General features: G+C 35.1%; 1 protein-coding gene across 3 annotated transcripts in view; it reads right to left on the reverse strand.

The window, feature by feature from the left end:
- The window catches only part of CTNNA3 (catenin alpha 3), a 394,612-nt gene that overhangs the window by 306,155 nt on the left and 62,907 nt on the right, over positions 1 to 25,550 (reverse strand). For all 3 annotated transcript variants that reach the window (XM_015866262.2, XM_032445274.1, XM_032445275.1), the window contains one exon: positions 3,164 to 3,427. In XM_015866262.2, coding sequence (XP_015721748.1) covers positions 3,164 to 3,427 — 264 coding nt within the window. The remainder of the gene's footprint in view (positions 1 to 3,163; positions 3,428 to 25,550) is intronic.

Consider the following 25,550-nt stretch of genomic DNA (forward strand, 5'->3'; position numbering starts at 1 on the left):
TACTTGAGCTATATCCAAATACACAACAGAACTAAAGGAAAAAGCTTATATTTCATTAACTAGTAAAAACTGTACAAAGCTAGACACTGATTTTTTAATGTTTACTGGTTTTTGGTTTTTTATGCTGTTTCTATTCTCTAAATTAACTCATATCAAAGAGATAATCTCAATCTGCTCTTCCAGAGCAAATGATAACGGAAGGAATTCCAGAGATAGTCAGCTTCCAGAGGTGAGTACATCCATTTATGACATGGAAGGAAGGTTTATTTGTATTAGAAATTTGAAATACACATTCACATTACAGCCCTGAATGCCAAACTGTTCTGTGGTACCTCACCTCTGCTACAGTTAAATCCTCTTGGCACTACTCACTGGATGAGCAGCTTCACTGTTAGATTCCTGTATCTCAAGTACTCTCAACCCTGTACTACACAGTGTGGATCATAACATAAAATGCACAACTAGAATACTCAAGTATAACCACAGAAAGTTCACCTTTAAGTAGTTTTATCACAGAAGACTAAGCCACACCTGATTACTACAGTCAGTTAGCCTTTCAGTTACCAAAATAAATGAAAATGAAAATTGGAGTAGAGGTTCTCCAAGGAGACAGTTTGCAGAAAATGCACAAAAAGATGAACAAATAATGCCAGCAAAAAGCTGCTACAGTTCAGCTCTGAATTAAATTTAAGAAAGAAGACTGCTAGGCAACAGTAACCAGGAAAATATGATTTAAAATTCTGCCCACAGATTTAATACTTAAAGCAATTTCATCAAAATACTCTGATCACTAACCTAAATGGAAAAGGTAATTTGATTTCCAAACAATTGGAGAATGACAGATATGCAATAAGTAGTTACACTTTTTTGCTTCAACAGGGTTAAATAGTGTTTAACTACCTCAGATTTTAAACATAAATGAGCACCTAACCAAAATTATTACTTGGCTACTTTACCCCTCATTTGCCTTCTGATCCATGGAAGAATTATCATGAGAATTCAGAAACCAGGTTACATTTTCTAATATTTTGGACTGATCTACAGTATTTTAACATCTCGTAACTGTCCTACTACATGGCCAGAGTCAGTAAAGAACAACAGGTCAAATGAACACACTGAGTCAAGCATAGATGACCCGTGTCATTTTGTGCAAAATCTCTTCACATTTAGAAGATGCATTACTAGCGAAAAGCATAGGTAACCTACATCCACATACTTGCAATTAAATATGCGATAGTTTTGAATTTAATTGTGAATAATATGTTTATTCATATGGAGCCTGTAAGAGGAATTCTTGAGAATCTACTGATTTAAAAAGTTAACTGTTCTCATTCCTACTATTAGCTTCCTGATTAAAAAATCTGTACTTAATCTGTCACTGCCAGCACTGGCAAAGGAGGAATGACATTGCAAACCATCTATATACTAGACTGCTGGGTAAGCTCTGTGATATTTTCTACACTATAAATATTTAACAAGATTTGTTCCCAACAGACTATTTACTGCATCGGCTTATATCATGGCACTGTATTTGCAGCAACAAGACAGAGCAAAGGGGTTATTTCAGGTCTTCAGCCAATAGATCATTCATTAAAGAAAGAAAAGCTCAATCATTTAATTTATAAGATCGTTTTTAAAAGTATAAAAGCTCTCTAAATTATGCTTATTTAACACATACAGCTTAAATTCCAGTTTGGGGTATCTAGGCAAAAATAAATTTAAAATTCCATTAACATAATGGCTTTTTACAATTGATGCTTCTATGCTGTTATGTTTCCAATAAAAACAAATTCAACCCAGAAGAAAATTATCCATGGAATGACTATCAAAATTCTGATTAAAAAATATCTCATTAAGATGGTACTGCTCACATATGATCAAGATAAATTTATCTGCAATGAAACAATGCAAGCACTTTGCCAAATTTTGTTTTATCTTGTTGGACTTTTTTCTGGTTTCATTTTATGTTTCGTTTTTTGTTTTCTTGGTTAAACAGTAGCTCTAATTTAAACTACATTGTACTTCAGGGTATCATCATATCACATCACTTAACGCAAAAGTTATTGTCTTTCATTTAGTAAGAAAATAGTTCGTAACTTTAAACCCTAGTGTAAATAGCAAGAATGGCTGACATAACACTGTGTAACATTCCTTTGGGGATGAAAGAAAGAGCCTGTCAAATTCAGCTCAGGGCATTACTGAAAAGTCTGTTTTGATCAATACTCTAACACTACAAGATTTATAATATGTAGGGATTTCAAACTTTTTTTAACCATTCATTGAATATTTAAAACAAAATCTATTATCATCAGTCACAATATTAATTCTCTTGAAAATGTATCAACAACATTGCAGTTACAAGGCTGGCATCAGACAAAACTGAGTTTTTTCAACCAAAAAGGCCCACATTTGCAAATAGGTTTAGTAATTCACATTACATTTTTTGTTTTGTTTTGTTTTAATCTGAGCTTACATCTGCTATACCAGATGAGGAATGCAGTCCATCACCCCATCTTCAGGAGGTCTTTCATCAGTTTTAGCATGATAATGGAAAATTACACATGGAAGAATCAGAAAAGTTCAAGGAAAACTGAAAACTCCATACAGAAGTTAAAGATTAGGAGCAGAGAAAGAGCTGACATTCTCCAAATATTTGGTTAAATACAAAAGTAAAACCACTGATTTGTTAAAGTATGTTACTCATCTCAATTTAACATGAATTTAAAGACATAGTTAAGTTTCTTAATCTTCAATTTCATAAATTACATAATGATTCCATTGACAAGTTTCAGAGTAAATCACATCACCTTGTATTGCACTAGTTCAAACACAGTCAATGCAGCAGTAATTGCAATCATTAGAGAGTCACTGTTACTTATAAACTGAACTTATGGGTGCAAGGACATTTCTGTCTCCTCCATTAGTTACATGCATGGAATTTATTCTTTAATTCTATTTGAAGGAAGCAACATAGTGAAACAAATCCTTAATTGCAAGCATTTTTGAATAAAGTGATTCTTTCCAATGAAATAATTTAGGGTGATACTATTTAGACTAACACTAAGCAGAGCGTTGGTCTTTCACTTAACAGCCATAGATGCAAACTGAAATAAAACATTTTTCCAAATACGTTGCAAAATGAAAAGTTTAAGGGTGTACCTACCTCAAGCTCATCAAGTGCACTTCCTAGAGTAGCTCTGTAAGTTGCAGGTTGTCCCTTTTTATTCCCAACTCCTTGGGAAGCATTAGAAATTACATTGAGCGCATTTTGTATTTCATTACAAATTGAATCCTTGCTGGCTGTAAGGGATGCAACATCTGAATGTTCCAAACAAGCTGAACATATTGAATGAAGAAGAGAGGAATTTTCTTTCAGTGTTGCACGTGCTGCAGCAATTTCATCTCGCTGATCACTAGATTTCAAATCCTGTCAGCAAAAAAACATGACATATATTGCCAAAAGCACTTCAAATCTAACAATTAATGCACAAATTATGTTGTTTGGGGGTATTGTTGTTGTTATTCATTTTTCTACCTGCAGTCTGTTTAAGGACATGAGTTACACTTATCAAACATTTAGGAAAATGACTACATCTTCAATTGTACTCATGATGCAGCCTTCTTTACCTCACAAGGAATGAACAAGATCTGTGTAAAACAATCACATTTTAAAAATGGTATTTTATAACTAGCACTATGAAATATTCACATTTTGCTTTCCTAAAAAGATATTTCCTGTGAAAAGATTGGACTGGAAATCAGCTCTCTCTCCTCTCCAACATGCCTATCTTAATAAGCAATAGAGAAGGACAGAGATGTAGATAGGGTTAATAAAGAAGTCTTTGATTGCTGCATCTAAACACTTTTCTTGTGATTGCATCCCTGCCATGCCAGCCTATGTCCCAAGCACTCTGTAGTAAGGACAGCAGCTAGAGATGAGAATTCTGAACTTCAGGGAACTGGGAAGCATGGAAGGTAGGGAAAGCATGTCTATTATGACACAAAGGAGCTACAGACCAGGAGATACATTAGCTACACAACAGTTTAGTCTCTCTGGCTTCTATACCTAAGCATTTCTTTCTGTGTTCCATCTTATGCAGATAATTGAACTCAAAAGTCCTTCCAAAGGACTTTTCCCAATCAAAAAAAATACTTCCTAACCAGGAATATGTCCTTAGAAAATCAAAATTGATAAGCCAGCCACAAAAATCTGGCCATTTTCATAAAAACAAAGCCTCACAAGTCTTCATAATAGATGCAAAGAACAAAGGAAAAAGTAGGTAAAGTTGTCATGCTCACATCTAGTACCCAAAAATACATTGATGTTCTGTAGACACTCTTAGAATTTTATGAGTCTTATCATCATACTTAATTCTATAAAAACATAGTAAGAAATGCTGCAAACTTCACTCCTTCCATTTGCCCCTTTTATTCGATTTTGTCACTTCCCTTTCTTAACTGTTCCCTTAATTACTCCTTTGCCAGACAGCATGTTTGACTTTGCTACACTCTTAGTAGTGAAACTTTCAACAAAATGTTCAATATTACGCAAAAGAGAAATAAATAAATAAATAAATAAATAAATAAATGGATAGATAGATATTCTAAGCATTTGGTTTTAAGTTAGGAGATAGAGTAACTCAGTGACCGCTGTGATACAGGAAATAAACTGAGGGTGGTAACAGAAGTAAACAAAGAAAAATTCTTCCATTAAAAATAGTAAAAGAATTATAAAAACTAGCTTATATTGGCTCTTGTCTTAAATCACTTTCTCATCTTTCCATTTTCTGGAAAGAAAAAGGAAAAAAAAAACACTTTATGGTAGACATTTAAGGTTCAAATGTACATTTAAGCACTGATGTTAAAAGACTACAGCACATATTTTGTGACAATTAGAATGCACATGTAGTGACAAAAAACACCCAGGCAAACACTAAAAGCTCCACAAGACAACTTAGCATACATTACTACCTCCTTATAACACAGTTCACTCAAAGAAAAATGCAGAAATGCTAAGAACTCAGACAAAAAAAACATGCATTTTACTTTTCATAAAACTGCAGTACAGAAGTATGTGCACTGATTTCTAATTGCCTGTGTGCTCTTTAAGGCAGTTTTAGTGGTCAGCTTGACCCTAAATCCATTATCTACAAATCCTCACACAAATCCTTAAATAAATGGTTCAAGAATGGCACTGAATATATGCAAATGGAAGTGAAATGGACCTTAAAGGCTCATAGGAAAAATAAGAGCTAACATATGAAAGCTTTCCTCTCAGATTTGAACATTAGCCAGAAATTTATTACAATTTAATTAATAACTGGACAAAGATCTGTCATGAGAACAACGTCTTGAGTGGTCAGGGGAGACAGTGTGAGCCTCACCTAAAAGGCATCCACAGCTCCAAAGCAGAAATGGGAAGCTCCTGTGTTTGCCAAGAGTAAAGGCCAGAGTCTCTCCTAACTAGGTTAATAAAACAACACAGCGATAACAAAGATCACTTCCTTACATGAGAAAGTGATTACAAAGACAAATCAAAACTATAAACATATACCTGTAGGCATGTATTATTTATATAGACACACACAGAGGATCCTTTGTGAAGGAAACATTTTAGAAGCTGTAGAATAACCACTGCCTCTTCTACCAAACCAACGTAAGATTAACTTTCATAGTAACACGGGATTATTCAGGCTCCTCTTGTAGCTACTGGAAAACTGCTGTCAGGTTCCCCTCAATTTTTTTGTTCAGACTAAACAAGACCAGATCTCTCATTCTCTCCTCACAAGACAAGTGGAAGACAAGTGGCACTAATCCCAGGCATCCTGATGGCCTTTGGTATCTATCAAAAGAAGCAGATACACATTCATTTCTTTCAGAATTTCTAAGCCTGTGTTTTTACAACTGCTAATAAAGCACACTGACAATTTGGGATTTGGTAGTCAAACACTTGGTAAAAACTTGCTGTACATTAATGAGATCTGATTTTCAAGAAAGCTGCCTATCAGCAAGGTTCTCTACATAAGCAGAGCAACCATGTAGAGTAATTCCATCACCAAATTACATATTAAGATGAATAAAGATAAGCATTTGTTTTCAAACTTGTTCTTCAGCTGTCTGGGAATGCCTTAAGTGTTCTGCATATTACTGATTTTAAAACACAGTGGGTTTTATTTCCCACACAATTGTATCAAGTTTTAGAATCATGGTATAGAATCATTAGTAATATAGGGCATCAGTTCAGATCAGTAACACAAGAAGAGCAAGTTAAACACGGAAAAGATATGCCCATAAGTACTGAAGTGCAGTGAATCAAAAGAAACATACATCTGTGCATTCTCAATAACTTAATAACTTTTGCTAGTTAAGCTGACTTCAAATCATGGTTTTAAGAACTAAGAATTTAATATACTCTGCTTCACAAAGACTGTTCTGTCTTCAAAGAACCCTGATTTACAGGAGACAGGTTCCCACAGGAAATGATACCTTGCAACTTTCTCTCAGTATGTACACCCATTTACCATCAATCATACACAAACTGGTGCATAATATCACAGAAACAAAAAAGCAAAAAAGAGTACCAAGATTTGATCATGTCTGATTAACATACCAAGGAGGTTTGTTTAGCTTACAGTTCTTGTTAGTGGTGTTGGTTTTTTCCCCAGAATTTGCTGTTCAGGTAAGGAGGAATAGTTTATTAAGATGACTTCCTTCTATCAAAATGCAACTGCTGCACACCACTGTCTCATATACTTCCGCAACTTCTTCTGACCCCATTACAGATTACAGAACAACACCTTGTTGTCATTTCCCTATCTATTATTTCAGAATGTATCTAACAACCTACTCTCTTAACTGCCTCCTAGATGAAGTTGTTGCCTTTGAAATGTTGCAAAGAAATTTTTCCCTCTTAGAATTAATGTAATTGGATTTTTATTTAAGTCTAGCTCTCAATTTTCTGCGCAAAGATACCACTTAATATCTAAGCTCACTAAGGTTTTCTCCTAGTTACAGTTGTGGTCATATTTGTCGTTAATGAGCACATCTCATTAACATCTAACACATTAGAGCAGGAAACATTCATCAGCAAAAGTGACCCAGGTCAAACACCAGATCTTAACCTCCAGCAGCTCTTATCCCATCTTCAGGAGCAAGAGAGAGGCAAAGAAAGGATTTAAAGAAGTAAAGAAAAAGAGAGAATATAGAGCTGAAATATATATAATGTAAAGAGAATTCACTTCTTTGACCTCCAGAAGCCCATCCATTCAGCCAATTCAGGACAAACTGAACTCACTGATTTTTTTAAGTTTGGCATCCAATTCTTGAAAATCATAGATTGCCTTAACACTGAGAGCAGAAGGAAATTAAGACTTCAAGATCATTTTAATATGCACTCATCAGGGGAACTAAATGAGCAAACAATGCTTTGGTAAATAGTCTTTTTCAAAATGCTTTGCAGCTGGAATACCATGATTGTGCATATTTTTAATTATCTCAGAAAAGACTGAAAAAACCTCTAGGGAATTTCAGAGACCTGGTATACAGGCACTGATTGATTTGCTAAGCTTATCAACTGAGACTGCATAAGAACCAGAAGTCCAGAACATACATGAAGACAGGACATAACTGCTCAAGTACAATTAAAGGCACATGAAAAATGTCATTTGTCAGTAAAGCCAGGTTATGTCTGTAAACATTCGTTTCAAACTTGGAGGAGTTTGGAGATGTTTATTAAATAGACAATGTTCTATTCTCTGCCTTAGTGCTATTATGCTGCTTAGAAACTTCTAAAGTCAAAAATACCAATAGCAGAAGTCTAGAAGTTTCACTGATACACAATTTAACAGGTAACAAACTGATGAATGTTTCATATTTATCCTGTTTTGTTTCAGCCTTGTTTTTATACATATTATCATATGTAAACAGACTCCAACTTTCACATTAGCTATAAAGCGGTCCTGAACTCAACCATTCAAGGTCCCCAAGGTACAAGCTTTTCCTGGTCCTAACAGAGCACAGTTCAGTTTTCCTGGATTTAATATCCCAGTGTGAGAGATGTGAAATCATCATGCATAAGCAAGTATGCAGTTCATATAACTGTTTCAATTGAGATTTTCTCATACATTATAGACCCAACATAAAGTCAAGGTGCTTGCCACTACTTACATGATAAACTTCAGCTGCAGTTTAACGATTTTAAAATATTTATGATAAATATCTGTCAACAATACAAAACAGACGGATTTATTTTTTCCTTGTGAAAAAGCACAGAATTATAGCAAACTGAATCAAATAACTCAATGACATATTTTTCCATTCTATTTTAAGAAGCATGTAATTCAAACACTGCAGAGAATGCTAAGTGAGTAAGAACGCACAATTGATGTGTGTGAAGAACAGCACTCAAGAAAATGAAACTGAAATGTTGATCCATCAAAACAAGATTATTAGCATTTCAGTTTTCAGAAATGCTAACGAAAGAATCTGTTTGGCTATTCAGCTTACAGTGCAATATCAGTTTGTTTTGAGTGTTATCATGGATAACAGTTTCTCTTTATTCTTGCATATCAGCTGGGTTTTCTCACCATTGTTTTCTGCATACCCTGCAAACATTTATAGGATAGCAACTCAAAGCAAGAAAGAAAAAGCCATAAGCCCTTGAGCTCTGTACTGAATGTTAATGCATTTGTATATGATAGATTTAATACAGAACTGAGAATAAATATTTTCCAGCAGCTGTACTCTGGACCTATAAATTGCTGTAAGTACTGTGAAAATCTATACAGAGAAAGAATGGCTGTATAATTTAAAGCACCAGCATTTGTCAAGAAAAGCTGCAAATACAGAACTTGATTTCTTTATTTCAGAATTCCTAATTTACAAGTTGCCTTCACAAAGATTCTTTTTGGATTAGAACTTCTGTTCATCTTTCCTGATGGCACTTCAGTGCAGAATACTATTTAATTTTTAATAGGATTAATGAAATTCAAGAAGCACAAATGCCAGATAAGTTTAAACAAACAAACAAAAAAAAAAACAAAAACCCTAGAAATTTATAAAAAAATTAACCATGAGCATTTATGCTCTACACTGAATACACTTGAATAAAATTAGAAAAGTAGAGTTGATCTAATTTATGCTGTAGAGATTGCATATACTATACTAATCCACAGAAATCAGTTGATTTGTTGAAGAAAAGGTTTAGACAGTTGAATTATTATTATTGATTCATATCCCTACTGAGAACATTGACAGCCACATCACAAATTCCTGCTCTTCCTTACACTCAAGAGATACTGCATTACTTCCACATTGTGACCAGTCCAAAAACACAAGCATAAATACACATTATACCTCAATAGCTGCATAAAATGGCATATCATGTAACCAATGTCTAAAACTCATAGACATTTTAAAAGTTTATTGAAGAATTATAAAGACTTGTGTCTCAAAATCACATGTATATTTAACCATCTATCATTTGTTAATTTGTAAACACCAACCAGTGGTTTTTTTAAACATTAATGATATTGGAACTTTTTACTAATTAGGGAGGTGCAACTTTTGAGCTGGTGACTTTGATTCAGAAAATAGGAAAAGCTTCTGAAATAAGTATTTTTCAGGAAAAACAAAAAGACATTTTAAGAGTTATAAGCAAACATTCTTTTCTAACAAAGATAATTATAAGCCCATGAAAGAATGTTTTGTTAAAACACTTCGAAATAGTTACTTTCAGAATGTAATCAATATTGAACTGTATCGTCAACGTCTGTTACTTTAACAGACTGTTGTCTGCTAAGCACAGTTTAAATTGCCACATTTCTTTATGTGCTAACTTCCAACTATTATAATTGAAATTACTCAACAGGAGACAGTGTCTTTCTGGACTCACAGCAAGTAACAATGAACATTGTAGCACTTCTTATGTAAGCTCAGGAAATGCAATTTCCTTGATTTCTAACTATATAAGAAACAAAGCTTATATACATAAGAAATAAAACTGAGTTGATCTGTGGTAAAAAATTCTCATTATGAAGAGGAATATTATGGAAAATACGGAGCCAGACTCTTCTCAGAGATTCACAATAAAAAGATGTGAGGGAAGACACACTACTGGAAAGCAAATTGCCATTAAGAATTTTGAGCAAAAAAAGTTTACTACAAAACAGATGATGCACTGCAACAAGGACACAGAGAGGCCATGACATTTTCATCCTTACAGATATTCAGAAGACTGCTAGACAGTATGTGAGAAACCTGATCTAACAAAGTTAGTCCTGCTTTGAGTAGGGCACTAGACTCTATCTTTCTTGAGGTTCCTTCCTGCAAAAATATGATATTCACTTACATTATTAAAGGGTGAAAGTGAACATGCTGGGGCTTTACGGAACATCAGATATATTCCTATTTAGCAATGTCAGTACGTTTAAAACAAAAAACAAAAAACCAAACATCAGGAGAATTGGCACTAGAGCAACAGCTCAAGCTAGGAGGCTTCAATAAGGGACAGAACAACAACAGCAACAAAAAATCAGTATGTAATTATGCCTTTGCAGTTTACATACCTAATCTCTCCCTGACAGTCAGAACCAATAGTAACATTAGATTTAGAGGTCTTTTTTTGTCTGGATTCATTCCAGTTGTTTCTAGTCAATTCTTCCTCTGATCTTCAGAGTATCAGAATCTGTCAATGGCTGCAGAGTCTATCAGTGTAGACTTCCTAATCATTTTCTCCTCCAGTATGAGCCAACACTGTGGTCTTATTTGTAACTGGGTAAAAATTCAACAGACTATGGCTTCAGCAAATACAGCTACATGTGCTAAACAAGCTATATAAAAGCCTGCTGTGCAAGAAGAATACTGGATCTTACAACAGACTAAGTGGGAAGAGTTTTTTTTCTTTTTTAATGGAAGATTTAAAAATCACAGACACATAAATCACTGACCTCAAAGTACTTAGAAAGTACTTTTTTTAAAAAGTACTCAAAGTACTTTAAAGTATCCTTGGTGCAACATCTTTACATCAAAAATCTTCTATTAATCAGAATATACAAAATTTGTCCCCATATTCCACAAGTCTGACAGACAAGGAGAAAACATTTTTGTTTATCCAGTCCCTGCCCTTGTCTATAACTTCAAACGTAAAGCTTAGAGAAACATAATGGAGAAAATTTAGAGCACAAATTAATCACAAAATGTGAAAGAAAATCTGCTTACTTTGCACTAGCTTGCATGGTATTTCCTGTCATTAAGAAAAACCTGTCTCAGCTGCTCACAATGTTGATGAATTAGTAGTTTGGGCTAACAATGGTCACATGAGCTATTTGGGTGGGGTGAGGGAGGCAGATGGGCTGGTTGGTTCTATCTTCTTATTTGGTGTTTTTGTTAAAGAAGACGAGTTCAGACACTTTCAAGATGAAAGAAAACATTCTCCTCATTTTAACACAGCCTGAGTGGCGTTTGGTTATTGTTTTGTTTTTTAAGTGCTTTCTTAAGATTTACTCCCCTTAATTTAATGCCCAGCAGCTGTTACAATAAGGAAGATGAAATGTAAAATATAGCACAATGGTTGGTGCACTTTTCAAACAGAAAGAAACAGTGAATCTTGTTCTCTAAGACTCCTGTGTTAAGAAGCTGTTACCAGAGCCAGGGTAGACAAAAGAGTAGTAAGAAAGTATCAGCATCCCTACTTCATTTGTTAATGGACTAACAATACTTTCTAATTTCGAGCCTATTTCACAGATTTCAATGCCAAAAAGCAACTTAATCTTAATCTAATTGTTTTGGTTTTTTTAAAATTTCTTCTTTAAGCAAGTTATTATTTCATGTTAATTATAAAACAATATACTGAACTAATCACACACTGTTGTTCTACTTATTCACTCTGAGCCTAGGCTGGCTACTTCTCAATGAACTCTACCAGAATTAAAGCAATTATCTGTAATTACCATGTCAGCCTTAGGATATCTGAAAGTTTACTTTCAGTAGGGTCTTTGATTCTTTCTATCTATATTCCAATCAAGCTTTTCCCATGCTCTTGAGAAAGCGTGCTAAGTACATCCACTGTGACCTATGTTAGAAGAAGTACAATTCAGAACAGAAAAATAAAGAGTAGATCAGTGAATAAGAGGGAAGAAAATACGGAGGGGGAAAAAAAATAAAAATCAGAAGTTAAAAGGCAGGAACTCTAAAAATCAGGAAGAGGTAACAAAAAAAAGAATGGCATGCAACTAGTATACCTGACCATCAGGTCCCAGTATTACTAGTTTTGGAAAGCCTTAAAATCTTCTTAAGGGAAGTGGTGAACAACAGTGTGTGATTAGTTCAGTATATAGTTTTATAATTAACATGGATAAATAAATATGGTAGTCCTACTTGATAAAGGGGAAAAGATGTCTTCCACCCCATTCCCAGTTCCAAGTGTCATGATGTCATGAAGCATGGAGAGAAATGCCAGTTTATATGTCCCCTGGTTTCCTCCAGGGGAAAAAAAAACAAAAACAAAAACAAAAACAAAAAAAAAAAAACCACCCTTTTTTACTCTTGCTGTGTTTCAAGAAATAGCACAGCACATAGTTGATAGGGACAGATTAATAAAATAAGTCAGTCACAGCAGCACCGTACTTCACATTCACAAATAATTTACTAAGCAAACTATCTCTAAGGTCTGGCATTTAAAAACTTGTATTTTCATGTTTCATACAGAAACTGAATTTCAAGTGCTCATCAAGTCTGATACACATTGCATTAGTACGTCATGTCCCTGTATACTTCCTGCTGTCAATCACTGAACAGAGATGAATATCAGGTAACAGCAAAAGGACAAGAGGGGATGGTCTCAAGTTGCCACAGGGGAGGTTCAGGTCAGATATTAGAAAAAAAGCATTCTCAGAAAGAACCATGTTGCATTGGAACAGTCTCCTCAGATTGGTGGTGAAGTCACTGTCCCTGGAGATGTTTAAGAATCATATGGATGTGGCACTTAGGGATATGGTTAGCAAGCATGGTGGTGATGGGTTGGGACTGGACTAGATGGGTCCTAGTGGTCCTTTTCCAACCTTAATGATTCTATGATTCTATCATGTTTCTAATGACTAATTTTCCATTGATTAATTACAATTTGATTAAACAGATTTGATGGTAAATCCCCTCAATCCAAGAGAAATTGCAACATAAGTTTTTGCAAAAAACATTATTGCTTTTCTTCACATTAGCAACACTGTTTGTAGGACACACCGGTTCTAAGATGTGTATGTATAAAGAGCATTTTTCATTTAGTGCTTTTGGTGAGTAATACAACTTGCTGTTTTGCTGACTAAGACAAAATAAATTATATTCTCTCTTCAACTTCTAAGCCACGCTACAATCAATAGAATGTCTAACAGTTTTGAGGACTGTGAATAAAACATTAAAATTGTGTTAGAGTTCTTTTATATTGAAGAGCTTAATTAACATGAAAATAACCTTTCAGTAATGTTTCCTTTCTTCTAGATTATTCTTATAAAGTATTAATGAAACATTCAAACTTTTTTTCGTAGGACAATAGCTCACTTCTAAAATGATAAATCGCTCAAAGACTATCTAATAAATTTCCTTTTTAGTTTATTATTAGAATATCACTCCTAAAAAGTGAACAGAATTTTTTAAAAGTATAATCCTTCAGAGAACTCACCTTCTAAATTTATAAGTGTAATCACCTTCTGAAAGAGAATAAATCTTTTACACTTTGTCATAGTAGTTATGTTTAATACAAAATTGAAGCTATTTTTGCTTAAGAAAAAAGCTCTAAGAATTCTGAAGTAAATTTCTCTAAGCCCAAACATAAGATACAGTTGTGCATTTGCGTATTTCAAAAGTGAGTTTTGTATCTTCCCCTGATCCTCTAGCAGATCTTAAAGCTCCATCCACATTCTTCAATATTATTTAAGAGAAGCAATATAGGGTCTCCACAGTATGATGCAGAATTGCATGGCTGCAGCTGTGATCAGCCCTTCAGCATACAGGCACTGCATAAACCTAATATGAGGCTTATTTGTTCCTTATACAAAGTAAATACAGAATTAAAATAAACTACATTGAAAGATGACAACTTGCAAGCAGAGCTTTTTGCTTTCCTCTTAGTCACACTCAGGCTAGAAGAATAATAAATAAGAATAGGTTCTAGAAAGTACATCAACCAGAAAAGGCAAGTCCAAAAGGGTGCATCCAATCCTAGCAAGTAATACAGGCAGACTGGTAACAACAGGCAAGAAGAAGGCTGAGGTACTCAATAACTATTTTGCCTCAGTTATCACTGGCAACTGCTCTTCACAGACTGCTGAAGCAGATGAGTCAAAAGGTGGTGTCGAGAGGAGCAATGTCCCTCTCAGTGTAGGTAAAGATTAGGTTCATGACCACCTGGGAAACCTGAGTATCTGTAAGTCCATAGACCCCCAACAAGATGCAATTCAGAGCACAGAGGGAACTGCCTGATGGAGTCACCAATCCGCTCTTTCTGGTATTTGAAGAGTCTTGGCAGTAAAGTGAAGTTCCCGGTGACTGGAAAAAAGGCAATATTATACCAATTTTTAAGATGAGTATGGGCAGCATGTCAAGGGTGGCAGAGTCCTCAGTACAGGAGAGACGTGGACTTGCTGGAATGCATCCGGAGGAGGGCCACAAAAACAATTCAAGGGATGGAATACCTTCCCTACGAGAAGTAGAGAACGCTAGCACTATTCAGTCTGAAGAAGAAGACTCCAGGGAGACCTGATTGCAGCCTTTCAATATCAAGAGCAGGGCAGTAAGAAGGAAGGGCAGATTCTTTAGCAGGGTCTATTGTAATAGAACAAGGGGAAACAGTTTCAAACTAAATTATAGAAGATTTAGATTGGATATAAGGGATACATTTTTGTTTGGTTGTTTTTTTTTAAACACATTAAGAGTGATGAGGCACTGGAACAGGTTGCTCAGAGAAGTGATGCCTCCTCTATGGAAATATTCAAGGTCTTGTTGAACAGGGCTTTGTGCACTAGATCTATCTGTAGACATTCCTGTTCTTTGCAGGGGAGTTGGAGTAGATGACCTGTAAATGTACGTTCCAACTCAAACAATTCTATTATTCCAAGGTTCTGTATGGAGTCCCACTGCATCCTGGGAGACATTCTCTTTCAAAGCAAGATAATCCTCCCCTTCATAGATTTTTGTGCTAAGCTAATATCAGTAAAAACTTTTCCTATCTCATTGTCTCAGTCCAAGGCATACTTTTTTCTTCATTTTTAAAAAATTTTCACTGAAATCAATGATGTCTGTTTAAAAACAGTCTAAGTTTCCAAATTCATTCCAGTGTTTTTCCTCCCACTTTCTCCCCTATAGAATTGTCAGCAAATTAGAAACTTCATTAGGGAATTTCAATACTAAAATATTCTTCAGTTAAAGCAATACTCATACGCTTTTCAAAAGAAAAGAAATGGGCAAAAGATTTAACAAAGACAAGCATCTTTATTTTGCACTTACTCAACTTCCAACACCCAAATGCCACCTATGGAACGTCTGTTATCATCTATTTTCCCCACCCCTTTAGACACTCTTCTTCTTTCTTAGACAAAAATAACTGTCATGGTTAAGGAGTCACAAAATGCCAATTTCTAGATTTAAAAATCAGTCTTATTGATCACTTTCACTACAGTTAAACTTTCCAAATGCAAACCATTTGAAATTCTTCAGAGTACTCTATTGAACAAGCGCTGAGAAATCAGGCTGTGAGTAAGTGAAATTTGTGAAAGCCAGTGATTTAGTCTGCTAATGGCACAATGAAAACAGGATGCTGCCAAAAATGTAATCACATAGTAACAATTGCCACTGGAAAGCAATTTTGATAACTATAATCACTTCAGATAATCAAGAACAATCAAATATATATAAGAACATTACTTTTCTAGCTTAACAAAATTATTTATATTGTATTTGTACAATTCAACAGCTGCTGTATTGCAAGAAAACCTTGTGATGTCTCTGGACATATATACAACATATAATGCATACATATAATGCATGTTGTAAGACAAGTTGATGCATTTGGCAAATCTCCCTTTGAAAGACTACTTGAGTCTTATCATCTGGAAGAAGAGTTGGTTGTCAGTTAGCAAAACTCTTGAGTGAAAATAGGTAGCTAAACAACATATTGAGGATTACAGTGATTATGAGAGGATTCCAGTGATCATGAGTTCACAGTAATTAGACAGCAGCTAGCAAAAATACAGGACATTTTATCTACCAGCTAAACCAGCAGTTTCATTAAAGCATCAAAAATAGTTTTATAAGTGGCCATAAGTGCCAGAAAATAAAAGCAGTCTGAGGAATTACATAGCCAGATAGCAATACATTATAAGATAGTGGGAGCAGAAGTTCAACATCTCTGCAACTTAAACATCTAGACACTTTTTCCCCACACTGGTTGCTCTCCAGCCAGAGCTGCTGCAGTAGTATGGTGCACCACAAACTGCCTAAATAAAAGGAAACCCCACAAGCAAAAATTCTGGGTCAAACTAGTTGTGCAAGAGAGCTTGAGATCTGTGGGTTGTGGCCATCTTGGAAGAAGGAAAACATACCTTACTTCCCTCTGGTAATAAGAGATAATAATAAAATATTGTATAATGAAAGTGAGATAATCACCATTGCTTCCAAATCAGGCCACTTACTCCTTCAACACAAACAGCAGTTTATTCCTCCTCCTTTGAGAGCTTGTATCTGAAAAGTATCTGTGTGTGCAAAACCTTGTTAACATCACTGCTTAACGCCTAAGTGAAGCCTACAGGGAATAATTAGTATCTTCTGCTAAGCTTTGACAGAAGGGGAAAAAAAATTCCTCAGCCTTATGTTATGTAAAATACTCTTTTCTGTTGACCTCTATCTGATTAAAAAAGAACACATGGGACACTGGATGAGGTCAACATGGAGAAATGTGGATAACTAAGACAGATCTCCAATAATTAGACACATTCCTTCTTTGATTATTAGAGAAGTCTGGAGCAAAGGAAACATACAGAACTCTTTTGTGCATCCAAAACTACTAACAGACACAATAAATATATAAGACCAAGTGGACTGGAGGAAAAGAAAGTAACACAAAGCCAAAAGCAAATTTGCACAATGCAAATCCCAATACCTAACCATAGTGCTAGTCAGAATCAGGCTGAAGTCAAATTTGGAAGAAATCTGTGACTAAATTATCTTGCCCAATAGGCCCTGCATCAGCTGCGCAACAGGATCTTTGCTATCGTCTAGGTAAAAGGATATGCCTCTTGAGGTTATGCCTGCTGCAAGATCCCTCTTACATGTAGAAGTCAAGGGATTTGTTGCTAGTGTCAATCCTTAGTAAATGACTAATAGCTTGCTAATCATTGTAAACCTTGTAAGACAATCTTAAATTGACCATGCACATACTATCCTTTAGATACAACCTATCGATGAAGTCCATGACTAGGAGTGGATTTAGCCACACATAGGATCTTAGAAATCAAGGAGTTACATCCTGAACTTCACAACTTACATGGAAGGTCATGGACAAGTGACTACCCTCTGTGCAACAAATGATCAAGTGAACCTTGCCTTCTCTAATCTTGTTTTGTCATCTTGTTTATGATTGTGTTAAATCACTATTATATATCAATAAATACATTGTTGTTTCTTTCTTATGGGTGAAGTATCTAAATTCACTTGTGACTGCTGTAAAAAGAAAAACTGCTTCAAGAACATACCAGTTAGTTTCATGAATAGAATAAAACCATCAAATGGACATTACTAATATCTTGCTCTTTAAACAAGCTCTTCATCAACACAAATACCAATACCCTGGCCTACTGGTCCTTGTCAAGCTCAGGCTCAGTCCCCAAAGAATACCAGCCCAGGAAGAAGTGAGAATGATGAGTAAGGTTTTAAGGTTTTCTCTGGTGAACACCACTCATGATCAGTTACCAGCTGGATGTGACTCCATTTACGACCCCACTCTGGTCCCAGCCATCCATCCAGTTCTTAACCCAGCAAAGAGTTTATCTGTCCAAGCTATGGGCTGCCAGCTCCTCCAGGAGAATACTATTGGAGACAGAGTATAAGGCTTTGCTGAAATCTAGACAGACTAAGTTAACAGCCTTCCTCTAATCCAGGTGAGTCACTCAATCATAGAAAGAGATCAGATTGGTCATGCAGAACCTGCCTTACATGAATTCAGGAATAGTCGTGGGAAAGCCAAGAGCTATGTGCTCACAGGATGGGGTAACTAACACAGACAAGAGATCATGGCAGCCTGTCTTATATATTAAAATTCAGAAAAATTCAACCAAAAACAAACAACAAACAAACAAAAAAAACAACCACAATTTTCACTCCCCATATTCATGCGAAGGACTGGATGCAGATACCTTTTTGTTGTCAGGATTATGATTTTAATCTATTAGCATAAAAAATGATTTTCTGTTGGCCTCATGTAAATTCATTTTTAAATGCTGATAATCTTGTAGAAACACCTTTGTTTGCAGTTCCTTAGTAAAATCTTCAGTTAAAAATAAGAGTGATTAGAGTAATAACTGTACAGAACTACTTCTCTATTTAAAAAATATTGAAGAATATTAAAGAACAACTGGTCTAATAGACTAGTCTGCTTCGTTTCCAATCAAATTTCAGTCAAATGCAGACTCTATTGGAGCACTGATGAGATAATTAAAGATTTTGGGGGGGGAGGGAGCTGAAAACAAGGGATTCATTTAAAACGAACAGAGAGGAAAATAACAGCTTAACTGAAATCTGAAATAAATAAATATGAACATACAAAAGTGAAAAGTAGATTAAAACCATTTTAGGTTGGCTCAAAACAGTCTCCTTCTGTACCAGGAAGTATGCAGTAACATATATCAATTTTCGGGCATAGTTTTTATATATAATAATCCTACTACAAATTTTGTTCTTCAAAGCAGAATCAGAAAACATGCTCTTAAATTAGCATAAGGACAGTACAATAAGACTGGCAGAGAAATTATTCTGGAACATATAACAGCAGTTCAGTCTTAAATGAAAATACATATCAAACATGATTCACCAGAATAGTTATCTCTGTCTGGAAAACTCCATGTTCCCAACCAAGGTTATGAAAGGGAGAGAACATTGTAAAAGAATGTATAGATAGCAAAGTGCAAGAGTAAAAATGAAATCATTTTGTTAACTTCCGAAATGACCTAAGAATAAAAACAAATTTGAAAGCAAATATTACCACAAATGTGAATGTTTGTACTTATGCTGGAAAAAGTAAAGTTCTGGCTGCATTGCAGTCCTAAAAATACACCATACTGCTTCAAATTTTCTTCTAGTCCCCTTCAGAACAACAAATATCAAAGCAAAGTGAATGAACAGATTGTAGCCTGTAAGAACTTCTAGTAACCTTTCAACATCTTTATTATGGATAGACCCAAACTGAAGTGCTGGAGGATGCTGAGGCTGCAATGAGAAAAGTCACAGGAATTATGGATATTTTTAAAATATAAGGAAACAAGTCATCTGTTCTCTATGGCCATTGTGAGCAGAAGACAAGAACAAAGCACACTTAAATTACAGCTAGGAAATCTCTGTATTAGCTAAAAAGAATAATTGTTTAACAGCAAAGAGAATGAAATATCAAAACAGATTTTACACAGAAGCTGTATCACAGATAAAGAATTTAAAGAAAAAAATTGTTGGAATTGATCACTAACATTTAAATCTGGTTTGGAATGCACATATTCTGCATGGTTTCCTGTATTCCTTTCAGACCTTCTTCTCTGATTCTATGAACATACACTTTCAAACAAATAACAGAAATATCACAGCTCTCCACCAAACTAAGCAAAGAGATTTCACTTTCAATACAGAAGGAAATGTGTCTGATGAACAGAAGAGAGTTACAAAGGCAGAAAGATTTTTTTTATTATGGGTCAGTAAACTGGATAACAGTCATTCTGGTCATGACCAAAATAACCATCTTGTACAGACTTATATGAAATTGTGAGGCACACTGTCATAACAAGCCAGAAGTACACAGGATCCATACAGGATCCATGCTGTTGCTGTGCTGGCTATACGGCTAAACACACCCATGCACACAAATTTTGCTCAGTGGAGCAGCTTGCAATGCCACTAAATGAAATACTACAAAGAAATGCAGAAATTACATATATAATCTAGTGAGTGAGCTGCATGTGAGATACACAATACATTAAAATAACTGTTTACTGCATGTATATGCTCTTCTCTTTCACAATACTTGAGCAAGTTCTTTAATTACAGAACATCTCCATACATACCACCAGGCCTAAAATCTTCTTATAGATGCTTGAACACATCTCAACACCTTACCTAAAAATCTCTCCAAAAACACTGCTTGCAACAGTTCTGAGAATCAGAACAAAATCCTGGCATACCATAGCTCTGCAGACCAACCAACGTAGAGGATCTTTGTATTTCAAGAATAATGCAATTAACGCTGTACTGACTGAAAAGTAGCAGAGCCAACTAGACATAAGCATGGCACTATTTAGCACTATATGATTTAGTAGGCATGATTCCCCATTTTTCCCATTTATGAGCCTTTCGTTTATTTGCTGTTTTTACCTCAGGAATGATGTAAGCAAATGATAGACCTTTCATCAAACTGTTCTAATGGTAATACACTTTTCACAGTCTTGTTATTGTTTTCCATGAAAGCATGTGACAGATGTTCACAAATACCTGTTGTTACTCGTTTAATACCACCTTGGGTCTTTTTAAATACACCAAACTTGTAATCACCTGAAGTAACTCCTTTCACAGTATTTTCAGATCATACTCTTGATAGTTTTTCATTTAGCCACATTACTCTCAGAAATAACATAATAAAAGAGGACAGGAGGGTCTGGAACTGCTGTACTGAACTTGAGGAGCTCTTGGATATCAGCTAGTCTGTCCTCAGTGGTGATTGCAAGGACCTGATCTCAGAGGTCTGTCCTTTCAGGACAGGTACAGACTTTGATGGGGTCATTCACAAGTTCAGCAACAAGTACTCACAACTAAGGAATAGAAAGGAAATCCAGCTAAACATCTTCAATCTAATCTTTAGCAATCATGACACCACATCTTTTGAAATCCCACAGAAGACCCTACTTTGACAATAGGATCAGGCCTTAATTGACCCAGGCTAAAAACAGCAGTATATAGCAATAGCAGAATAAACAAAATGTTACATCCTTTCACAAGTGCTAAAAATTATGAAAAATTAGGAAAATGCTTGGAAAGAAACTGTGACACTTCTTTGGAAATTATTCAGTAAAAAATAAGTTTAGCTTTTCAAAGGAGTTCTAGGCACTACTGAAAAGTAAAATTCCTCTGAAGGTCTGAAATATTTTCAGTACAAAGGATCTTTTCAATTTCTTCATCAAAATTGTTGTCAAGTGCCTCCTGTCAAATGAATACTTCCCACAAACAAACAAAACAGTTAGTGTTAACAGTAAACAGAATTTTGCTCCTGTATCTAGGATCTTATTTCTGTCTCCCTTCAGCTGGCACATTTATTTTAAATACAGGCATATCTCTCTGCATGTAAATCTGTGCCTGTGCCCCTTGAAGTGCATATTACTTAAAAGGAGTTTAAATATCCCTTCCTCGTTTCTAATCATCTCAGAAATCTCCAAGCAGGGAAGCAGGAAAGGAGATGTTTTTTAAGTGAGGTTATCAGATAAGCAAATCCTGATTCAAGAAAGTAGGTCACCATCACAGCACCCCAGAGTTCATTTGTATCCCGAGTGAGATCACAGAAGAACCTGCCCAAACGTGAGCACTCCCTCCACTATAAAATACTATACTCCCATAGTAGTTCTCTTACCAGTGCTTTTGTTTATCAATAACACAAAAACACACAAATTATGAAAGATGACTTCTTCAGACCAAGGATTATTAGCTCAAGACCAACTCCTGGGGAAATGTGAAAACAGTGAGTAGAATATATGCAGATTTGGACATGTATTTACATCAATTACTAAAAAGTAAAGCTCCCCTAGTTCTGTTTAAACTACTTTCCCAAATAAAATATTCTTGAGAATGCTTATGGAAAAGAAAAGCAGAAATATTACCTAAGCTTTCCTACCTATTCTTTACAGAGAAAACCCAGCCAAACGCTTCCACTCTCATGCCCTCAATCAAAAAATATTGATGAAAGAAAACTAAGGTTTCAATGAGAATATGAACATCCTACTTTGAGAATGCAGTGGAGCTGAAGCAAATCCTCTGCCAGTTTCTTAAAACCACTGATGTTGGGCAAGCACCTAATATAGTTACTGGGTTGGCTGAAATACCTCCGCCTTTCAACTATTTCTTACATATCGTGTTCTGTTACAAAAGCTTTGGGTACCAATCATTGCCATTTGACTTTTTGATACAATGTACTTGGTAAGTGCTCTATTTTCTGCTTGGCTATTTATTCTTTAATTTGGAATGATTAGCTTGAACATATAGCAGTTTGCCTACTGTACCACACCTGTTATCACTTATTTCAGATACCAAGTGACTCTAGATAGTTAGCATAAAAAGGTTAATTTTAACTTAGATGTGAGCAATCATTTTGTCTCCGTATTAGTCCTGTGAGAGAAGGGACTAAAATAGTCCAAGCCAGAAAGTAACAGTGGCAACAAACAAACAAATCATTCTTTCATACAGATTTAGAAGTGGTTGCATTAAAATACTGACAGAAGGACAAATGTACAAATACTCAGTTGTCTCCCTCTCTGACCACAGTCAAAAAATGATCTTTTGGGAGCCATTAATGGGGAATAACAGGTCAAAATTAAGTAATAATCATCAGCATAATGTATGACAGTACTTAAAGGAATTGCTATGATATCTGTTGTCTCAAATGTCTGGAAACATGCAGGTAACTAGTAGACCCAAGAGGAGAAAAAATTTTGACTTATCCACATTACTAGTTCCATCTTAGCAAAGTTACCAGCAATAGATTTGTAGAACACTATCTTTTCTGTGCCATGCTAAGCTAAGGTTAAAGTTTGAATCATGCTCTTTTACTTAAACCAGAAATGTTTTGTTCAACATGTTACTGTTATTTCATAGCAGGAAATAACTTTCTTTCCAGCCTATAAATTCAGATCACAAACATCCTCACCAGTCAAAATACACTGCCTCTTGTTGCAGCTTGGCACTGCTAGGAAAATTCCCATTGATCTTGCTAACAAGGCAAAAATTAAAGAACCTTTCAAAAAATCAGAGTAATACTGCAGGTTGTTTTATATTTACATCAACACTGGAATACTCAGATTTCTTGTCATATGTTTTTGTTTGTTTTTATAATTGCTACTAGTCCCTGCACATCAAAAACATTTAAACTGATCATACACACGACATACATGTTTAAATGAGGTTAACTTAAGATATATCACAGTCACCCAACATAAGAAACACTTGCAGAACAAGTCTACAAACAATAAAAATGCAGTAAGCTTGTGTGACAGAGTGTTACAATTAACACCACTGCACAAACTCTGTATAATACAGTTATCTCACATATCACACATCACTGCTTTTTAAAATCAGCTTCAAAAAAAATCCTTTAATCACCTTCCTAGAATGCATCTGATTTGAAGTTTTCAGCACCTGCTGTCTAAACATACAAAGACAGCTGCTACAAAATCCAGTATATTTGGAATCTATTCTGATACTAATGTTCACCATGAGCATTATTTTTGATGTGTGGTCATTTAGGCAATGAGGTCTTCATTCCACAAGGTGTACTTTACTAAGTATTTGTCACCTAACACTAACCGTTCCAAGTGAACAAAGGTGTGGCTAGCATTTCTGAATAACAGGCTACTATCTTCCAGAACACTTATTTTAAAACCTATATGATACAAAAAAAAAAAAAAAAAAAAAAAAAAAAGTAATTAAGAATGCATAACCCTTTATAAAATCATAAGTAATTTGAATTGTTCAGAAAATCCACAAAGCACAGTATGAAGACATTTGCAGAGAAAATATAGTAATAAAAAGGAGGATTTCCCAGATTGGTGCATAGAATAAAATGCATAGAAGAGAACCACCGAATGTCATCCTGCTTTTTGAATGTGCACTCAGCTTCTTTCACCCAAGAAACCTGCTCCAAGATTTCTAAGTCCCATCTTCATCTGTACACAAAATATTGCCCCAAATCCTTACTTACATGGAATGCCAGATCTGGCTGTCTGTAGAGAAGATACTGTTAAGAAGTATTTGGGGCCATTTATTAATTTAACACCAATTAATTTAATAGCAGCAAAGCACCTATCATTACTATACACTAACCATATGACAAACTAAACAAAGATTAATTTTAAGTCTTCCAGAGTAAATTAAATCTGCTTTCCTTATAACTTTTTGAGTAAAGGGACTAGAGAGTATTTTCTCCTGCATTCAAAATAAGTTTGCCTCTGTGAAAAGGTCATTCATGAAAAATGTTAGCCTTAAGGATGAATATTTGACAAGCTCTGACCATATATTGCAATGACAAAATGAAAAAAAAAAAAAGAAAATAAAAAATAATTGCAGCTCAAACCACAGACTGTTTTTTTTAATAAGCAAATTAATAAGGAGATACTATTACTGAAAACCTTTATTTCCTCATCAAAGATAGTGACCATATGAATTCACTTTTCTTTGAAATACATTAATACTGGGGGAAAAAAGAAAGAAAGAAGGAAAAAAAAAAAAGGATTGTTTGAAATGACAAACCATCAACTCTGACTGCTGCATCATGACTGATAAACTGGAGGCTCAAACTTCCAGAGTCTGCTCACAGAGGAAGACAACATTTCTCTTACAAACACGATAACTACGGACCTCATATGAGTTTGAAGACTGTGGAGCACATTGCCAGTCTTTTCAGGACTGTCCTACCACACCCATCGTACAGCCTGGATTTAGTGCCTTCTGCCTGTTCAGGCTGATAAGTGACTGACTGTATGAGTAATATTTTCCTCACAAAAATGCTTCATAGCAGGTTACTTCTTCAGGTGCAGATTTCCACAAGCGTGGCAAGCAGGTCATACAGTTCACTGCTCATAAAAATTGCGATGACTGTATTGAAAAACACAGCTGACATTTTGCTCTATCAGATAGCATTATTGTGCTCTTTGTATCTGTTGTAGTTTCCATAGAAATAAATAAGAGGCACTACTTTCAGAGCAACCCATGTATTTACTGAAAATTTTTTCATGCTATTTCCAGTTTACTATCTCCTACTCCAACATGGAAATTAAATGAAACAAAATCTTCTAAAACTATAATGAAGTCATACATTCTCAATTAAGCAGTAAGTATACACAGACATTTATGTATATTTTCCCATTTTCTTATTAGGTATAAAATGTTTTGGGATATATTTTTTTTTCAGTTTCATTACTGGCAATAAATAAGCATAAAGTACTTTAGGCACATTAAAATTGCAGCAGTGTTTCTACTCGAGCATTTTCAGAGATTATTTGTAGAAGGAATAACAGGTTAAAAAAGTCAAATACTTCCTATTTCAGTGT

The sequence above is a fragment of the Coturnix japonica genome, chromosome 6 (assembly GCF_001577835.2).
Source record: "Coturnix japonica isolate 7356 chromosome 6, Coturnix japonica 2.1, whole genome shotgun sequence".
In the NCBI taxonomy this organism is placed as follows: domain Eukaryota; kingdom Metazoa; phylum Chordata; class Aves; order Galliformes; family Phasianidae; genus Coturnix; species Coturnix japonica.